The 20,613-nt window shown below is 40.8% G+C and overlaps 1 protein-coding gene across 1 annotated transcript; it reads left to right on the forward strand.

Annotated features, from left to right (window-relative positions):
- Positions 1-156: 156 nt before the first annotated feature.
- FCER1G (Fc fragment of IgE receptor Ig) lies at positions 157-19,534 on the forward strand. Its single transcript, XM_044005292.1, has 5 exons — positions 157-294; positions 17,683-17,774; positions 17,937-17,969; positions 18,788-18,808; positions 19,073-19,534. The coding sequence occupies exons 1-5, from the start codon at positions 246-248 to the stop codon at positions 19,133-19,135; spliced, it is 258 nt and encodes an 85-aa protein (XP_043861227.1). The 5' UTR covers positions 157-245; the 3' UTR covers positions 19,136-19,534.
- Positions 19,535-20,613: the final 1,079 nt, after the last annotated feature.

The following is a 20,613-nucleotide window of genomic DNA, read 5'->3' on the forward strand; positions in this document are numbered from 1 at the left end:
TTTTGGTTCTTCAAGATCTCAGGGCTACAAATGGACCACACTGAGGCATCTTTTCTGTCCGATTTGGCCCTTCCGGGAGCTGCCCAGCCTGTACTGCAGGAAGGGGAAGGGGCCAAAGCTGGTGGGGGAGGCGGGGCAGGAAGGGGGGAAACTGTGGTCAGGGAGCTGCTGAGCACAGCTGCGAGGAGCCAGCTAACTAACAGCGTCTGGATCCCAGCCTCTGATCCCCCAAACCTCTGCCTGAGATGATTCCAGCGGTGGTCTTGCTCTTGCTGCTTCTAATTCAAGAAGCCGGTGAGTTGAAGGCTCGTGGGGAGCAGTGAGGGGAATGGTCATAGGCCTTTGAAGTCCATGAAAAACGGGTCATTCCCAGAAAGCATAGGACCGAGGGCAAGCTCACGAACATGAGCTTCACAGAGAAATACCTGTGCCTCTGAAGCAGGTTTTTTTGTCTCTACCTTGCTCCAGTCTCCTCCGCCCCAACTCGGATCCTTATCTGTATAGTTCTGTGACAGTGCTATCAGTGTCCTCTTCCCCTTCCCCCCTTTTTCAGTCCCATTCTTCCCTCCAGGTTTCATGAGATTAAAGAGACCAAGAGTAATGGTGCCATTCCACACCACCCTGCCTGCTTCCTTCCGTCATAATGCCCAACAGGAGGTGACTAACCATCCCTATATCTGTGATGGAGAATGACTGGTGCTGTAGTTAAGGAGGTAGGGATCCATGGCCTTGTACTTGGTGTTAAGGCAAGCAGCAGACAGTAAAAAGTGTTTCTTACCTCCTGTAGCTGCTGGTTCACGTGTTAGTATCGTGATAGCCATGGGCTAAGGCAGGGAGACAGAGTCATGGGCGCATTCCCCCTTGTTGAAGGTTCAGAAGCATTTAGGGGGAAACTAGCTAGGGTGGGGAAGTACTTTTAGCAAGATCTCTAAGATGAGACTTTCCCAACTCAGGAACCTTGAAGGTCTTTTTTAATGTCTTAACCATCATTGAGATGTCTATGCTGGGAAACATTAGGGTGATAGTGGGCAGGGGAGGGAATGGAGAATTATACACAAGTGGACCCAACAGCCCCTGCTTTGATGAGAAGACCAGAAAAACTAGATATCCCAGATGATGTGGATTTTTTTGTTTTGTTTTGTTTTGTTTTGTTTTGCGGGGCAATTGGGGTTAAGTGACTTGCCCAGGGTCACACAGCTAGTAAGTGTTAAGTGTCTGAGGCCAGATTTGAACTCAGGTCCTCCTGAATCCAGGGCCGGTGCTCTATCCACTGTGCCACCTAGCTGCCCTGATGTGGGGGTTTTTTACTGAGGAAAGTGGGGAATGATGGGAGCAGTAAGGAAGAAGCTCAGACCATTACCATGGCCTAGTTTGTGTCAGCAGGTAGGTATCTAGATATCTGACGGAGCTTTCCCTCTCTTGAGGGTCAGTGGAGGCTAGAACAACTGGGAAAATGGAAGCTTTCCCTGCTGTACCTTCCATCGCTTTGTAAACTAACATACTATATAACTGAGCTGCTGAGGACATTGTAACAGAGGATAGAGTCTTGCCCTTGGAGTCAGAAGACTTGGGTTCAAATCCTGAGTTATGAGCTTGGACAAGTCATTTCATATTAACCTGGGTATAACAAAAGAACCTTAGTATTTACCTCAGGCTGGTTTTGAGGTTCAAACCAGATAAAATACGTGAAAGTGGCTCTCTATAAAACGTCGGTTATTGTCATTACAACAGCACATCTCTCTGGCTCCTGGCTCTATCACTCGCCCCATGTTCCACCCATTCTAGTACGGAGAGATTTGGGGAGCCCCAGGGATTAGAAAATCGGGAAATTGTTTTTTGTTTCCAGGATGATCCGTATTTAGAGGGAAGTGATGAGGCCAAGGATAAGAGATTAACAATAATAGATGAATTGCCTCCTCCCTAAGCCCCAATATACATATCCTTCCTATCCGGCCACATCACCCACAGGTCACAGGACTTAGTAAGAAACACTCCTGTGGTTTCTGAACTGAAATTGTCGCTGCCTCGCTCTTGCCCTACTCTTTTCTGAGCTGAGGTTTTGGGTCTCAGCCCAGTGAACACTGATGAGTCCCTTGGGGAGAATTGTGCTCAATGATGCCTTAGAATTCCACCATTTGTAAGAAGGAAAAGATCCAGGGGAAAGCCTGGGGATTCAGGATGGAACTTTAGTTCCCCTCCCTCTACAAATTACTTATATTATCAACTTTGACAGAAATGGTTTTAGGCTTATTTTTTCCCCCAGTGGGTAAAGAGAAAATAAATTTAGAAAGTAAAATGGCTTATAAAATACTGATAACAGCCCACAAGCAGGAGACAGAGAAATTACATATTTCCAAAGCCATGGCCTAGGTGCCCAAACTCCCCAACCTGGTTATCAAACAACAAACATTTATTAAGAACCTGTATGTGTCACACAGTGTGCTAAGTACTAGGTATAAAAAGACAAAAGTGAAACACTTTCTGCAGTAGCTTATGTTCTATCAGGGGTCACATATACGCATATTATTTGCAAAATTTACCAGGCAGCCTTTGAGGGAAGGGTCCTAGCATCTGTGGGGGTAAGGGAGGGTTGGGAATCAGGAGAGGCCTCGTCGGTGGTCTCATTTGAGACAAGTCTTGAAGGAAAACCAGGGATTCCAAGGAGCGGAAATGATGAGTGCATTCTTGGCAAAGGGAACAGCCAGTGCCCAGGCATGGAGATAGAAGATGGACTATTCATGCATGAGGAAGAGTTAAAAAACGAATTTGGCTGGAACAAAGCATATGTGAAGGGGAATAATGTGTAAGAAGCCTGGAAACAGGTTGGATACAGCTTGTGAAAGCCTTTAAATGGCAAACAGGAATTCAAATTAGATCTTAGATATAAGGCGCCACTGGGATATACTGAGTGGGCGAGTGATATGGTCAGTCCATGCTTTAGGAAAGTCCTTTTAGTGGCTGTGTGGAGGAGAGATTGGAGTGGGGAGATCTGAAACAAGGAACACAGTTAGAAAGCCATCGTAATAGTTAAGGCGATAAGAGCCTAAATTGTAACAATGGAAGGGGATGGATGTGAGAAATGTGGTGGTAGACAAAAGATTTTGACGCTGACTGGATATTTGAGTTGAGAGAGTGAAGAGTCAAAGATGATGCCGAGGATATACTTCTAAGTGACTGGAAGAATAGTAGATAACAGAAATAAGGGTAGTTTGTGGTTCAGTTTTAGATATGTTGAGTTTGAGATGCCTCTGGTTTGAAATGTTTAATAAGCAGTTAACAATGTGGGACTGAAGCTCAGGAAAGAGACCAGAACTGGAGAAATGGAAATACTCATTTTATTTGGTGGTCAAGTTCAGAATAAAAGACATTTTAAAAAATGAGCATGTTTCAGAAGCAGCTTGTGTCATAGCCGATTAGAGTCCAGTCTTCGGCATATGCTAACTTTGTGACCATGGGCAAGTCAGCTTCTTGGTGATCCAGGCAACTCTCTTAGGACCATATGTTACAGGAGGATTACTGACCTGTGTTGATGGGGAGAGTCTTCCATACTGATAAAATCATAAGCCCTAACAAAAATAAAGTCTTTTCTTTTCTTTTCTTTTTTTTTATGAGGCAATTGGGGTTAAGTGACTTGCCTAGGGTCACACAGCTGGTGTCAAGTGTCTGAGGCCAGATTTGAACTCAGGTCCTCCTGACTCCAGGACCAGTGCTCTATCTACTGCGCCACCTAGCTGCCCCACAAAAATAAAATAAAATAAAATTCCTGCCCTTAGATGATGTACATAAAAGTACCTTGAAATATAATTCAAAGCACTATGTAAATATATGAAAACAAAGTATGTTAATGATTCATAATAATAGGACAATATAGTAAAATTTGAGCATGGGGAGGGATCTTAGTAGTCCGTCTAGTGCTCTCTGATTATGAAATACCCCATAAGCCTCCCATTAAGGAAGGGGAAACCCCTCCCTTCTTGAGAAACACCATTCCATTTTTGCACAACTCTTATTTCCTCACATCAAGCCTAAATGAGCTTTGTTGTAACCTAGATCCATTGCTCCTGCCTCTGCCTTCCCTAAATAAGTCTAATCTTTTTTCTACACAGAAGCTCTTCAAATTCTTGAAGACAGTTATCATGTTCTCCCTGAGTTTTCTCTTGAGGTTAACATGCCCTGTTCCTTCAACAGATGTCATATACTCAAAGTTGTTTGTGGCTACCTTCTGGACTCTCTCTGGTGTTCATAACGGAACACAATACTCTCTCTCTCTCTCTCTCTCTTTCTCTCTCTAAAGACAGAGCACAGTGAAACTATCACAATCCTCTTTCTGGAAGAGGAGCCTGGAAGTTCCTCAATGCAGCACAATATCACATTGGCTTTTTTTGGCTACCCCAACTCACTGTTGATTCATATTCCATTACAGTCCACTAAAACCCCTAGATCTCAGGTCTTCCCCCATCTTATACTTGTGAAGTTGATTTTTTTTGTGCCCAAATTGCAAGACTTTACAGCTATCTTTATTGAATTTCATCTTGTCAAATTCAGCCCAATGCCTGAGCCTGTCAACATCCTTTTTGGATACCAACTCTAGGTTGACCAGTGTGTTAGCACTCCCCCCCCCCCTCCCCAGCCCAGGTTTATGTCACCTGCAGATTTGATGAGCCATCCATGCTGTTTTTCACATCATTGATACAAATGTTAAACAGCACAAGACCAAGCACAAATCCCTGAGGAACATCACTGGAGAATTCCTGTAATGTGGATATGGAATAATTAATAATCACATTTTTTAGTTCTGCCACCCAACCAGGTGTGAATCTGACTGATCATATAATTATCTAATCCATATCTCTCCATCTTCTTCAAAAGGGTAATATGAGATACTTTATCAAAAACTTTGCTAAAATCTAGGAAAATTGAAGTCCCCCCCATCACTACCATCTCATGCTACTCAACCAGGCTTATGATCTGTTTTTCCCAGCTCTTCATTTATTTCATCTTTCTGTGTAGTCTGTAGTATACGCCAGTGACATTTCTGTTTCTCCTTCCCTTGACCTTTACCCAAATATTCTGAGTCACATTTCCCTTCTCTGGTTCTTGAGTTTCCTCATTCCTCCCCTGCCCCAACAATAATCCTATTTCTATTTTTTTAGAATTTTATTTTTCCAAATTACATGTAAAAATAAATTTTCACATCAATTTTTTAAAACTTTGTGTTCCAACTTCTCTTCCTCCCTCCCTCCCCACCTCGCCACCCCAAGAACTCAAGCAATTCAATATAAGTTATACATGAGTATTTGTGCAAAACGTCTCCACATTAGCCAGGTTGTGAAAGAAAACAGACAAAAACAAAACTTCAGATTAAGGAACTATCAAAAAAATTATGCTTCAATCTGTTTTCAGATACCATCAGTTCTTTCTCAGTAATCCTATTTCTTTAAGTAAGGTATACACACCCAAAGGTCTATTCTAGGATTGAGATTATGTGGATAATGTTGATGATAACTGATAATGTTGATGATAACTGATAATGTTGATGATAACTGATAATGATGATGATAACTGATGGTCATGGCCGTTTGTAGATGACTGGGGTCTGACCGAACTCACTGGGGTCATCTAACCTCATCCTACAGTTTGATTCATTGCTATATATTTAATTTATTAATCCTGAGCTCTGTAGAAATCTAATACTATGTTGGTTAATTTACTTCTCTTTAATAAATTTTAAATCTCTCACTACTTAGTTCATTAGTTCAGGCCCCCTCACTCCAATTCTTTGAATAATAATAATAATTATTCAATGAAATAGAGAAACCCCATTTCCTGAGTGATTACACTTATTCATTCATATTTAAATATATGTTAAAATATATTATTTATTAAGGAATGGAGTTGATTATAAGCATAAAAACACATGCATAGCTACACACAACTATACATATAGGTATGTGTATATGTATACAAGATATACATTAACATAACTATGCATATACATGTAGGCGTGTACCAATGTGTGTATATATGTGTTCATATAGACACATTGCATATATTTTATAATATATATGTGTTATAGAATTTATGTAATTATAATAATCAAATAATTGTATAACAAAACAACTTTTAATATTAATAATATAATACCCTATAACATATAACATATTTAGATATTTAATTATGTATAGTCTATTATATGCCATATATTATACTAATAAAAAGTAAATAATATACTAATATATTTTATTAGCATTCTATAATACATTATACTTACTATCATAATTATACAATAAATTATCATCTTAATTATATAATAAATTAAATTATTAAAATATGTATTATGTTAATGTACACACTCCAGAGAGTCACTTCAAATTCTCAAAATATCAGTAGTTGACTCCTCTGGAAACTTAGTACTACTTTCCTTGGGGTTTCTCAAGATGTGTATTAAGTAAAGTTTCTTCTCTTAAATCCTCTTTGTAAGATAAAGATTTAAACTGCCTTTTCATAAAAGATCTCTTTATCTTTCTTCCTTGTATCTTCTTCCATTTCACTCCAGCTATGACAGGAAACATCTCTCCAGTTGCCCTCTTCATAATCTCTCCACAGTTTATCAAGGAGATCCTTCTAGATAAAAAGTTAAACACACACACACACACACACACACACACATACACACACATCTCCCTGACTCCATAGGGGAAAACACCTGAAATATAAACACTTAAAAGATCCTCAGGGATCACAGGTAAACATATACCTCTGACTCCATATGGAGAGGAGCTTCACATCCAACCATTTCTCAGCAGTCACTTCCACCTGCTAACATGTCTGTTTTTTCCTTGACATTGCATTTTCTTCTGTGTTCTCAGAGAAAGAATAACAGTCTTCACAGGCTCTAGAGGGGAAGCTTTCAAAGCAAGGGTTAGAAAAGGAGGAGTACTCCATAAGCAAAGGAAAGGTCCAGAAAGGGATTCTAAGTGATTTTGAGGAGAGTTAGAGATCACTGTCATCAGGGAAGACTTCCTATAAAAGGTAACACCTAAGTTGGGCCAGGAGAGAGATTTTAAAGTCGGAAGAAACTTAAAATTAAGTGTGAAACCATGTTTGAAAACTGTTTCTGACACCTAATAGCTATATGACCTAGGACAGGTCACTTAATTTTTTAAGTTTCAGTTTCTTCATCTGAAAAATAGAGGTAATAATACCTGTAGCTTCTACCTCATAAAGACTGATTTGAGAAGCAAACGAGGTCATGTATGTATAACGTTTTGTAAACTTTTACAATGCCGCATCCATAGCTACTATTAATGGTCAGAGACAAGGAGGGAGTGCCTTGGCATCATCAGAAACGACAAAATACACAAAGGGAGAAGAGTACAGTATCAGAGTGAGGGAAGTATTTGAAATAAGACTGGAAAGGCAGGTTGGAGCCAAGTTACAGAGGTCCCCAAATGCCTGGCTCAAGGCTTGTATTTCACTGGATGGGCTAAAAGGGCTGCTGGAGCTTTTGCAACAGAAGAGTAATAGGTTTGTTCTAAAATATTTGAAAGGTTATTTTGGCACATTTGTGAAAGATGGACCAGGAAGGGGAAAGCCTAGGGGCAAGGAGATAGACCATTTACAAAGTTACTACAGAGTTAACAAGAGCTTGACTTGAATGAGAGTGATAATGGTATAATTGGAAGGGAGGAAATGACTATGGAAGGTACTCTCCCTTATGTGTGTGGATATTTTGGTGTTGAAAGAGGCATATAAAGAACATTTGTGTGAGGAAAACTGAGCAAATCAGCTTGAGAAGAAACATGGCCTCTCAGATAAACTATTGAGGAGAGAACAGACGTTACTTTTCTTTTTAAAATATATTATTGGGGGGCGGCTGGGTGGCACAGTGGATAGAGCACCAGCCCTGGAGTCAGGAGGACCTGAGTTCAAATTTGGCCTCAGACATTTGACACTTACTAGCTGTGAGACCCTGGACAAGTCATTTAACCCCAATTGCCTCACCAAAAAAAAAAAATTAAAAAGAAATATATTATTGGGGCAGCTAGGTGGTGCTTACTAGCTGTGTGACTCTGGGAAAGTCACTTAACCCTCATTACCCTGCCCTGCCCCCCCCCCCAAAAAAAAGTGTCTCTTGTAAACAACATATTGTTGGATTCTGGTTTCTAATCCATTCTGCTATCTGCTTCCATTTTATGAGTCATCTTACATTCACAGTTAAGATTACTGTATAATGGGGCAGCTAGACAGCACAGTGGATAGAGCACTGGCTTTGGACTCAGACACTTAATACTTACTAGCTGTGTGACCCTGGGCAAGTCACTTAACCCCAATTGCCTCACCAAAAAAAAAAATTACTGTATATTTTCTCTCCATCCCATTTTCTTCTGTTTCTTCCTTTTTCTATCTTTTTATCCAGTCTCTCCTCAAAAGTCAATTTTTCTTCTAACCCCAGCATCCCTTAATCTGTCCTCCCTTTTATCATCCCCTTTCTTTATCTTCTCCTCTTCCCCTCCCATTTTCCTATTTGGTAAACTAATACCGAGGGAATTGAAAGGATTAGCAAGTGGCTAATTGTGGGAATTAAGTGAACCACACTGACTCCATCTTGTGACTCAATTCTGAAACTAGCTCATTTCCTTTTGTATTATGGGTGTAGTCCAAATTCGGTCTTGTGAGAAAATTTTATTCAATTGAGAGGGAATTGAGAGAAAATCTTATTGCATTGTTTGAACCTAGCCCTGTGAGGCTGAGAAACTGGACCACTTCTACCAGCTATTTGGAGACCCTTAACTAAGGATTTAGGTTATGCTGGCCACAAATCTGGTGAGACCCAAAGATTGATGTAAGGAGTTATCTCCACAGTCGTACATCTCAAGTAACCCATATGTCTTATCTGAAATTTGGCCCCATACTGAACAATTAGTTATTGTTTCCATTGATTCTTTACAGATACTCTTTTTCTGAATTCAGGGAATTGCAACTGTTTGTTCTCCCTCCCCCAACTTGAAAAGATCCTAATCCTTGGTCCAATTAAAAATCAGATTATCTAATGTTGTATTGTTTCCCTTTAATTAATTGGTCTCACTTGATTAATTGTGGGGTTTTTTCTTCTTTCGTTGTGTGTTTTTTTGAGGGGGAATGAGGGTTAAGTGACTTTCCCAGGGTCACACAGCTAGTGTCAAGTGTCTTGAGATCGGATTTGAACTCAGGTCTTCCTGAATCCAGAGCTGTTGCTTTATCCACTGCGACACCTACCTGCCCTGATTAATTGTTTTTAATGTATAAAAGTCTGTCTCCCCCTGTATTGGGGTCCAGGCCTAAGCTGCAGAGGTCTGGTCCCACTTTGTTATGCAGTTGACCTGCATTGCTTAATAAATTGACAGACTCAGATCAAACCTTTGTTTTCTTAGTCATTTCATCTTTTACCTACCACAAGGCTTCTTTAAATAGCTGATTCATATTGTCTTCTTTTGAGTTTATGTGTTTTGCTCTACCCTGTCACCATAGTAGTTTTTGATGGACAAATTATTTTTATTGTTCTTTTTTTTCAGCCTATTTCTTGACATTGAACTTTATTTTAGTTAGGCTCTGTTCACCATGGAGTGGGGAGGCACTGTGACAATCTTCAGGCTTTTCTGGGCTGCTGTTTTCAGAGCTAGTTTTGGGAGTCTGGAAGTTTTTGGGTGCTTCCAAAGTGGTGTGATGCTGGAAGAGCCCCTGGTTCCTGGCAGCCACAAGCACTAATACTCCTCTTTGCTTTGAAACTGTGACCAGGGCTCCTGCTCCTTTGTGACCAACCACAGGGTGTTCTTTTCCACCATGCAACTTGCAACTCAGAACTGTGTATAAGCAATAAAGATGCCAGTCAGAGCCAGCCATACCCAGTCCCAGCAATGGGTTCCTGTAATCTCTTTCTGACCAGTTGCCCAACCTTCTTCCCATCTGGGCTGAGAGGTCCCCAAACCTCCATCTTTTGTTGGCTGTTCCACTCCAAAATTTTATTTGAGGCATTATTTTAAAGTTATTTAGAGGGGAATGTTAAGAGAATTAACTGCACGATTGCCCCATATCCACTGTCTTAGCTTGTTCTAGAGATCTGAGAAAGAACTGCTCATCAGATAAACATACTGAGAAAATCTGTTTAAGGTCAGAGTGGTAGACTGTTGTTTTCTGAGTCTCAAAGGTCTCAAAGCTGATAAACTACAAATTAAATAGTTGTTTGGGGACTGTAGGAAAATTATATATGTGTGTGTGGAATGTTGAGCTCATGTCTGACAGAAAGGTGGACTTTTTGTTTCATACTGTGAGTGAAAGGCATTAGAAGACAAGAAGAGCAGATTATTGAAGGAGTAGATGATCAGATAAAGATAGAAGCAGGAAAAAGCAAGAGGACGATAATCATAACATCTACACAGCAGATGGTAAAAGAATAATGATAATATATACTCGATGTAGCAGAATGAAGAGGGGAGGAAACTGTTATGTGTGGCTCAAAGGGAGGCAGAATAGGCATCTCTACTTTCTTCTACCCCTACCCTTCTTCAAAAGAGACTTTCATTCCTATCAAGAGGGAAAGTGGGATGTTGGGACCAGAGGCCAGCACTCTGCTTTCTTCAGAAAGAAGTATACCTACCTGCTCCCTTAAATCTTGTTTGTCATGGGGATATGATCAAGTTTAAACTAACTTTTGATCACTTTGTCATTTTGTGGGGAAGGGAGGAGCCCAAGCTCTATATCCAAGACTTGACACCTTCCCCACTTAATACCAGTTCCACAATTGACAACAAACAGATGGCAAAGAACAACAACCCATTTATCCAAATCTTAGTAGAATAGAAATCAGGGAAGGTACACATAGGAGAATACATACAAGACAGCACAGAGTGAAGGAACTCTCCCATTAGGATCAGGCTAATTCAGCTCAAGCAAGAGAGAGGTTGCTGGATCTCATCCAAGGAAAAGAAAAATTCCTCAAAGTCTCTAGAGTAGCAGACAGGACATAGGGAATGGTGAAGACTTCTGGCTCCTCTCATATATTCCAGAGTCTTTTCCTTCAGCAACCTGAAGTGGAGTTGGCCTCTTCCGTCTTCTCTCTCTAAACTGGAAGCTAGGGACCCCTGAAGTGATTCAATGCTAGAAAAAGAATTGAAACTCAATGAGTCCCTTGGTGGATCCCTAAAGAGAAAATTTTCCCTTGAAAAGTCCTAAGGATGAACTCAATGGGGGCTCTTCCTTGGAGAGTCTGAAAGGGGGTTCTTCCTGAGAACTGAAGTTCTCAACTCTCAACAACTCCACCCTGCCCCTCATATGGGAAAGTACCTTTTTTGTCTCTACCAATAAAGAGAAAACCTTATACCAGTGGGATTTGGGACAGGGGTTAGAACAGGAGTTATCAAAATAGTTCATCCATGAATCTGTGTCCCACAGAGACCCAGGGATATGCTCATGTGGGGGAAAGTGGACATCTATTTATAGAAACCTAGGAGGGAGACACATGAGCAGGAAAATCCACGTTCCAAGACCAACTTATAATTCTGGACGTGGAGATTTAATGTTCAGGGTCTTTTTGAGAACAATTTACCCTAAGTCACTTGTGGAACAAAGGTATTTCTTTTTTACTCTCAAGTTACTGAAGCAGTGAGAAGCACTTTTAGCAAACAGTCATCCTTGCCAGGCTAAGAAAGCATTAAGCTTTTTCAGTAACAAGTAGTTCCCATATTTCTCTCTATCTCTTTGTTGTTTTGTTTTTTGTTTTTTTGTTTTTTGTGAGGCAATTGGGGTTAAGTGACTTGCCTAGGGTCACACAACTAGTAAGTGTTAAGTGTCTGAGGCCAGATTTGAACTCAGGTCCTCCTGAATCCAGGGTCAGTGCTTTATCCGCTGTGTCACTTAGTTGCCCCCCACCCCCATATTTCTCTTAGATCTGGGATTCTAGGGAATCAAATTCTCAAACTGTAGATAGTGATAAAAACATGCAGCCTTTCCCCAGCCAGCTCTTCAAATTCTGTTTTACCCAATTAGACCTCACTAAAAATCTTGCCTCTTTTCAAAACAAAGCAGATGACGGGGGTGGCTAGGTGGCGCAGTGGATAAAGCATGGGCCCTGGATTCAGGAGTACCTGAGTTCAAATCTGACCTCAGACACTTGACACTTACTAGCTGTGTGATCCTGGGCAAGTCACTTAACCCCCATTGCCCCACAAACAAACAAAAAAAGCAAAAACAAAACAAAGCAGATGCAAAGCCTTTCTCCCCCACCCTGTTTTTCTTGCTCGAGAAAGAAAGAGCAGCAAAAGGCAACACAGGCAAACTCTGGAGAGATTTCCACTCTGTCAGGGTGTAAATGATGCTAGTGAACAATTTTGCTCTCAATAAAGCAAATAATGCTACTCTTCTAATTAGTAAGGTTTCTGGATGCTGTCAGCTTTGGTTACTTCCTATATTCTGTCTTCTGTTAGCAGTTCCTCTCATTACTGCCTGTGCCTTCTGTCCCAGACTCCTCTTATGGTCAAGTTCCTCCCTTTCATCTGTCTTTAACCAGACATGTCCTACTCCTTCAATCTTCTGATTTCTATGTCTTGTAATGGCTCAAAAAAGGGTCTCCTCATAAGCAGATACCATTTCTAAGTTATAACATGAATCTCAAAAAATCCCATCTTTCTTTCAACAATCTTTATATAGTCTTCTCATAGTCCCCAAACAGTTATTCAATTTATAATTTATCAGCTACATCGTTCAAAACTCTGAAAACTAACTGATGGAGCATAGCACCCAGTTGCCACTGTCTCCTCAGTCAGTTCTCTCCCTTCAAACAGGTCCTCTCAGTATATTTTACCAGAGGGGTTTTAGACAGATCTTTTGGGAGGATGACCAATGTATGAATTTGCTTTGATTGACTATGTATATTTGTTAAAAGGATTTTTTCTTTTTTTTTTCTCATTGGGAGGGAGTGAGGTAGGGGGAGTGAATACAGATTTCTGTTTAGAAAAAAATTTCAAGGGCAGCTAAGTGGCACAGTGGATAGAGCACCAGCCCTGGGGTCAGGAGTACCTGAGTTCAAATCTGGCCTCAGATACTTAACACTTACTAGCTGTGTGACCCTGGGCAAGTCACTTAACCCCAATTGCCTCACTTAAAAAAAAAAATTTGAAACCATTTCTTCTCAAGCTGATTTGATCCATTTTCCTGTACAATATTATTGTTCTGCTCCTTTCAGGAACCCAAATGTCCACATATGAAAGGTGAGACACCTTACAGATAAAAGTATAAGGCTGGAGTGAAAATACCCTCACCCCACTTAGCTCTTAAATTTTATTCAGTCAGTAAACATTTACTGAGGGCCTTCTATGTGCCAGGCACTGTACTAAGCACTGGGGATAAAAAAAGAGGCAAAAGATAGTCCCTGCCCTCAATAAGCTCACAATCTAAACAGGTCAGAAGACATATTGATTGTTTACCAGGTATGAACAAGGTCTAGATACATCCTTAGGTATGATGGGAAGTGTCCAAACTGGCTAATGGATTTGGTTATGTTCTGGGGTAGGATGGGGGTGGGTGGGATATAAAACCAAGAGCTAATTCAGAACTCAAGGTATTTGGGTAAGCCACTAGTCAGGGGATGTTCTAGCCAAATCCCTGAGAAGGAATCATGTGAGAGCAGGAGAGCATTTTTGCCTCAGCCTCCTCCCCTCAACTCCTACCCCCTTGGGTTGGAGGAAGATCTTGGGAACTTGAAGGACTGAAAGATTTGGATTTTTTCATTGGCATCCTAGGAATGTCCCTCAAATAGCTGATGACAATGTTTACATTAGGAGCTAGGGACATGCTGGAAGAGATGAGGAAAGAAGATTCAAGACTACAGAGTCCAGCAGAAAATCTATGCCATGCCTAAGGGGAATATCTTGACTCCTCCATCAAAAAGACTTCCAGGACTTCTGTCCCTGCTTTGCTATACCTTCATCTCTAGCCTGAGCCCACTTTCTCTTGGACTTTGCATGTACCGGTGGGAGAGCATGTCACAAATTTTGGGGGGAATATTTTGTACCAACTATAATTCATGATGAATGCATACTTCTAAAAGGTAATTCAGTCTATCTCATTGATTGATATCAACTGACAATCATCAGGGGAGGCACATTGATGAGGGCATTAGAAAGACATCCCCACCCCACAAGTGTAACCTTGCTGTGGGGACCAAACCCTGAGGAAACAAGTATGGGACAAACCTTACTGTGAAGACCCAACCTGCCAGTGTGAATGGAAGTTTGGGATGGAAGCCACAGAGCACATGCTCACAAGCTACATGTAGAATAGGTTACAATGGGATAAACAGTGAGCCCTTCACATTTGTAGTGACCTTCTTCTTCCTTCTCAGGGATTCAGCTGGAATATTCTCTCCTCTCTCTATTCTCACTTGAATCTTCATTTTCCACTAACTAAATAGTTTTAAATAGACCCAAGAGGACATAACCAAGTTCCTCATCACACTTAATAAATGCTTTTTTACCCAGGAAACATACAAGGGCTAAGTGGGTTGGCATCATTGTGCCCCTACCCTTATGAAAGAAATATCATGGAAATAGAGTCAATAACATAGATTTAGAGATGGAAAGAACCTTAGAGGACACCTAAGGAAAGAAAAGAAGAGTTAGCGATGACTCTGAGGTTTTGATTTTGGTTTACTGGAAGGATAATGGTGTCATCTACAGAAATAGGGAAGTTAGGAGGGAGGGCAAGTTGGGGGGAGGAAGGCAATGAGTTCAGTTTTGGACATGTTGTGTTTGAATTGCTGCAAGAACATTTATATAGGGCAGCTAGGTGGCACAGTGGATAAAGAACTGGCCCTAGATTCAGGAGGACCTGAGTTCAAATCTGACTTTAGACACTTGACACTTACAAGCTGTGTGACCCTGAGCAAGCCAATTAACCCTCATTGCCTGTAAAGAAAGAAAGAGAGAGAGAGAGAAAGGAAGGAAGGAAGGAAGGAAGGAAGGAAGGAAGCCAATTAACCCTCATTGCCCGTAAAGAAAGAAAGAGAGAGAAAGAGAAAGGAAGGAAGGAAGGAAGGAAGGAAGGAAGGAAGGAAGGAAGGAAGGAAGGAAGGAAGGAAGGAAGGAAGAATATTCATATAGAGGTGTCCAGCATTATCTTAGAGATGTAAAACTAGGATTCAAGAGAGAAATTGGAGACAGATAGATAGTTTGAAAGTAGCAAATTCTCAAAATGGAAAATCAGTTCAAACTGTCTTTTCAATCTCTTCACTTACTGGCTTTCTTACAACACTCAAGCAACTTTAGAGTTACACAATTACCTTTAAAGTATGCCTGTGAATTATACAGCAGTCAGTCCTCACACTTAAATTTTACACATTGCAAACAACTGATCATAGACACACCAACACACATGGATTTTTGTTAAAAGTCACGGAGAGAGATTGAACATTTAATTTTTTTAAATGAAAGAAGTTCTACCATCCAATAATACGACCAATATTTATTCTGATAACTAGAAAGTTGTTTTAATCAATTGTATGTACATTTAGATTTGGGAGTCATCTACATAGAGGTGATAAAAGAAGTCAAGGCATATACCCTAAAGAGTTCAGAGTCAGAAAAGTCATATGTATGTATGTGTGCATGTGAGTATATATGTGTATGTGTATAGGTATGTGTATATGTATGTCATATATATATGCACACATGTACATATGTATATGTGAGTCACCCTAAGAATCCAAAGTCATAAAAGTCTCTCTCATATATATATATATGCACATACACACATACACACATATATATGTGTATGTATGTATGTGTGTTTATGTATATTTGAGTCAAGGCACACATCCTAAGAATCCAAAGTCAGAAAAGTCTCTCATATATATATATATATATATATATATATATATATATATATATATATATATATATATATATATATATATATACACACACACACATACACATATATACATATACACACATATGTGTGTATGTGTATATGTATATTTGAGTCAAGGCACACAATCCAAAGTCAGAAAAGTCTCTCATATATATACACACATATATACATATATATGTATGTTTTAATATATATTATATATATATTATATACATTATATAGATATACACACACATATATTTGTAGCTGTCCTTTTTGTGGTAGCAAAAAATTAGAAACAAAAGGGAGTGCCCATCATTTGGGAACAGCTGAACAAAGGGTAGTCCATGAATGTTATGGAAGACATGAATATAAGGGATTCAGAGAAATATGTGAAGATGAGTTTAAACGAATACAGAGTGAAGTAAGTAAACCAAGAGAACAATATACATAATGACAAGGATATTGAACTCTACTTAGAGTTCACTAATCTTGAGGCAGAGAAGAAACAGAACACATTCTCTCTCTTCTGAGGGTATGGGATATTGCACATCCTGTCTGTCACACAAGTCATCTAGAAGACACCCTTCTTTTACAAAGGAGGAAACTAAAGCCCAGAGAAGTTAAGTAATTTGTCAAGGATCACAGAAGTGTCAGAGCTAGGATTTGAATTTAGGTCCAAAGCCACCCCTCTTTCTGCTTAATTGGTCTTGCTTAATTGTTTTAATTTTTTGTTGTTGTTACAGGGGAAGGCTCAATGGGGTGACTGTTATATCGGGAAATAACTGTACTGAAAAGACATAAAAAGCTTCAAGAACATGTTTATAAAATGAAGCCATGGGAATGAATGAGACTCCCCAGAGAGAATGGCAGCTAGGTGGTGCAGTGGATAGTGCTGGGCATGAAGTCGGGAAGACCTGAATTCAAATTCAGCCTCAGACACTGTGTGATCCTGGACAAGTCACTTAACCCCATATTCCTCATTTTATAAAATGAACTGGAGAAGGAAATCGCAAACTACTCTAGTATCTTTGCCATGAAAACCCCATGCCCTATTGGCATTCTATGGTCCACAGGACAAGACTTAACTGAACTACAACAATACCAAGAAAGAAACAAAAAGATAATAGTAATGATATAGCCTACTTTGAGTCAGGCACAAAATAGCCCAGAACATGGCCTGAGGAGACATATCCACACTTAGGGTATGGGAGGAGGAAGATGAATCATGGAAGGAATAGTCAGATAAAAGAAACAAGAAGCAGTAAAAGGTTATGTAACCATGTCAAAGGCTCACTCTCTTCCCCATTTCCCAACCCATCTTGATGGTTTTGTTTTGTTTTGTTTTCAGGGCTATGGGGATTAAGTGACTTGCCCAGGGTCACACAGCTAGTAAGTGTCAAGTGTCTGAGGTCAGATTTGAACTCAGGTCTTCCTGAATCCAAGGCCAGTGCTTTATCCACTGTGCCATCTAGCTGCCCCCCTATCCTAATGGTTTGGAAAAATTGATAGTGGATAAAGCACTGGCCTTCGATTCAGGAGGACCTGAGTTCAAATCCGACCTCAGACACTTGACACTTACTAGCTGTGTGACCCTGGGCAAGTCACTTAATCCTCATTGCTCTGGAAAAAAAAAAAAAACAGCAACAAACAAACAAAAAAAGAAATTGATAGTGAGGCCTGTACACTGTTAGAGAAAGGAGAAAGCCTCCTTTCTCTTCTCTTTCCTCTGCTCCTCCCCTCCAGAACCTCATCTACCATTCCTCTGACCCCTGAAGCTCTCTTACTTTCCCTTTTCAGCGGCTCTGTCTGAGCCCCAGCTCTGTTACATTCTGGATGCTGTGCTGTTCACCTATGGCATTGTCCTTACTCTGCTCTACTGCCGCCTCAAGGTACTGGGGGCCACAGAGTGGTGTGGAAGTGCTGGTGCGGGTGGCGATCATGCGTGAGAAAAGGGGAAGGGAAATCAGTTTTGCCCATGAGGAGGTTAGGTGGCTATGTGGAAAAGAACATTGTTTTTCTACATTGATGACTTTCTTTTTCCCTTCCCTCAGATCCAGGTGCGAAAGGCATCAGCTAGATTGGAGGTATGGACCAACTCTGCAATCTTCTACCCCTCAATACCGGGAAGCTATTTACTGGCTTCACTAACCCTTGGCTCCAGTAAAGCTGGAAGTCTCAGTTTGAAGACTCAAAGGGGAGGATGCTTAAGATCCTGTTAGAACAAAGTATCCATAGGTACTGGGACCACAATATTACTGTAGCTCCTGGCATTCTCATAAGACCAGCCATCAGATGTGGTGAATGAACATAAGATTGTGCTTGTCTCGGGAGGATGTCCTTGTGAGTCTCAAGGAGCATGGGTCTATGTACTTAAGTGCTAGACATTTGCTGAGCAAACCCAAGGGCAGATCCACTGCAGCTCTGATCTTTGAATGCTTCCCAATCACAAAGTAAGCCTTTAGAGTCTGTCCTGGTTTAAGTCTCTTTTTTAGTCATGTCCAACTCTTCATGACCCCATTTGGGATTTTCTTGGCAAGATGCCAGAGTCGTTCGCAATTTTTTTTCTCTAGCTCATTTTACAAATGAGGTAACTGAGTCAAACCAGGTTAAGTGACTTGCCCAGAGTCACACAGCTATTAAGTATCTGAGGTCATATTTGAACTCACAACGATGAGTCTTCCTGGCTCCAGGCCCAGCACTTTATCCACTGTGCCACCTAGCTGGCCCCTGTCCTTGTTACTACCTTAGTAAAAAAGTAAAAAAGGAGGAGCTCCCCATGAGCTGGAGAATCCACTATACCAAGATCCCAAATTTATCATGCGCCGTAAAGGGGTGGGAATGGGTACTGAGGAGATTTCTAGGATTCTGGATCCCTTACACTCTATATCCTTTCTTTTCACAGAAATCTGAGGAAGTCTACACAGTAAGTGACACTTAGTGGTCCTTGCCATTTGTGTTTGCCACAGGAATGGGTTAAAGGGCTCAGCTCCTTTTAGAAATTGAGAATCTTGAAAATGATCAAGAACGAGTAAGAGTTGGGGAAGGATGTGGTTAAGGGTGCCTGACTGGAGAGACTTTGGGAAGGCTGAGGTCATTTTGGAGGTAGGGGGATTGGGGAGTGGGAAGTTCACCTTGGGTTGGACTGATGATCTTGGTCCCCTGATGATCCCCTAACTCACTGTCCCAGGGCCTGAGTACCCGGACCCAGGAGACTTATGAAACACTGAAGTACGAAAAACAGCCACAGTAGAAGAGAAATGAGAGAAGCCCCCGTGGTCACGACAGGCCTCATCTCTTAGTCCCCTCTACCACCTGAGTACTCATCTTGGCCCTAACCTTTGCCCATTAAGAACAACACATGAAGTATCCCTATCCTCTTCATTAATATGATGCAACTTCACTTCTCTGATAATCAGCTGCCTATGTCCTCTTATTAATATGGAATCCTCCCTGTTCATTTTAATATCCCTGCCCTTCATTAACATGCAAAGATGTCATTGACACTTGTTACCATGAACATACTGACCCTTGACCATCCCATGTTATTAAAGGGTCTTCTATACTTTGCTCTATGTCAACCCCATCCCTGCCCCACCTTTCCTCTGTAGATTGTGGGGTTCTTTCCTCAATAAAGCTGCCATTGGCTATAGTTTTCTCTTCTACTGGACATTGAATACTAACCTTGACCAGGACATACAGAGTCTATCACAGAACCACAAACCTGACTGAAGAGTAGGAGCTTCAGAGTTTCATAGTACAATATTAGGTCATTTAGGGGACATAAATACCATCCTGAGTCAGGTCCATGGTCCATCCATCTCCCACAACATTCTGTCAAAGTTAGTGGGCTGGGCAGTGAGTTTTGGAAAGCCTTGGTTATTCCCCCTGGCAACCCCACTCAACATTTAGGGATCTGTAAGAGGAAGTAAGATGTAGTGAAGATAGCATAGGATTTAGAGGCAAGAAACCCGGGTTCTGTTCCTGACTGACCCTAACTAGTTGTTTGTCCCTGGACAAGTAGGTTAACCTCTCCATGCCTCAGTTTCCTCTTCCATAAAATGGATATAAAAATTACTTGCTGTCTCACCAGTTTGTTGCAAGAAAGACTTGAGTTTCGGGGCAGCTAGGTGGCGCAGTGGATAGAGCACCGGCCCTGGAGTCAGGAGTACCTGAGTTCAAATCCGGCCTCAGACACTTAACACACACTTACTAGCTGTGTGACCCTGGGCAAGTCACTTAACCCCAATTGCCTCACCAAAACAAAAAAAAAAGAAAGACTTGAGTTCTAATCAGCCTCAGATACTTACTAGGTGTTCAACCTTTGGCAAATCACTTAACTTCTGTTTGCCTCAGTTTCCTTAACTGCAAAATGGGATAATAATAACATCCACCTCCCAGGGTTGTTGTGAGGATCAAATGAGATAATATTTGTAAAGTGCTTAGTGCAGCACCTGGCACATAGTAGGTGCTGTATAAAAATCCTACATATATAAAATACATGTTGTATGTGTCCAGGTATTTGTGTACATATATATGGATATAGATAGATATAGACATAGACATAGACATAGACATAGATACAGATATAGATATAGATATAGATAACTTACCCAGGGTCAGACAATTGGTATCTAAGGCTAGATTTGAACTCAGATCTCCCTGACTCCAGGCCCAGCATTCTATCCACAGAACCACCCAAAGCTCCTTGGGTCTTTTATGCTTTTTATG

The sequence above is a fragment of the Dromiciops gliroides genome, chromosome 4, assembly GCF_019393635.1.
Source record: "Dromiciops gliroides isolate mDroGli1 chromosome 4, mDroGli1.pri, whole genome shotgun sequence".
Taxonomy (NCBI): Eukaryota; Metazoa; Chordata; class Mammalia; order Microbiotheria; family Microbiotheriidae; genus Dromiciops; species Dromiciops gliroides.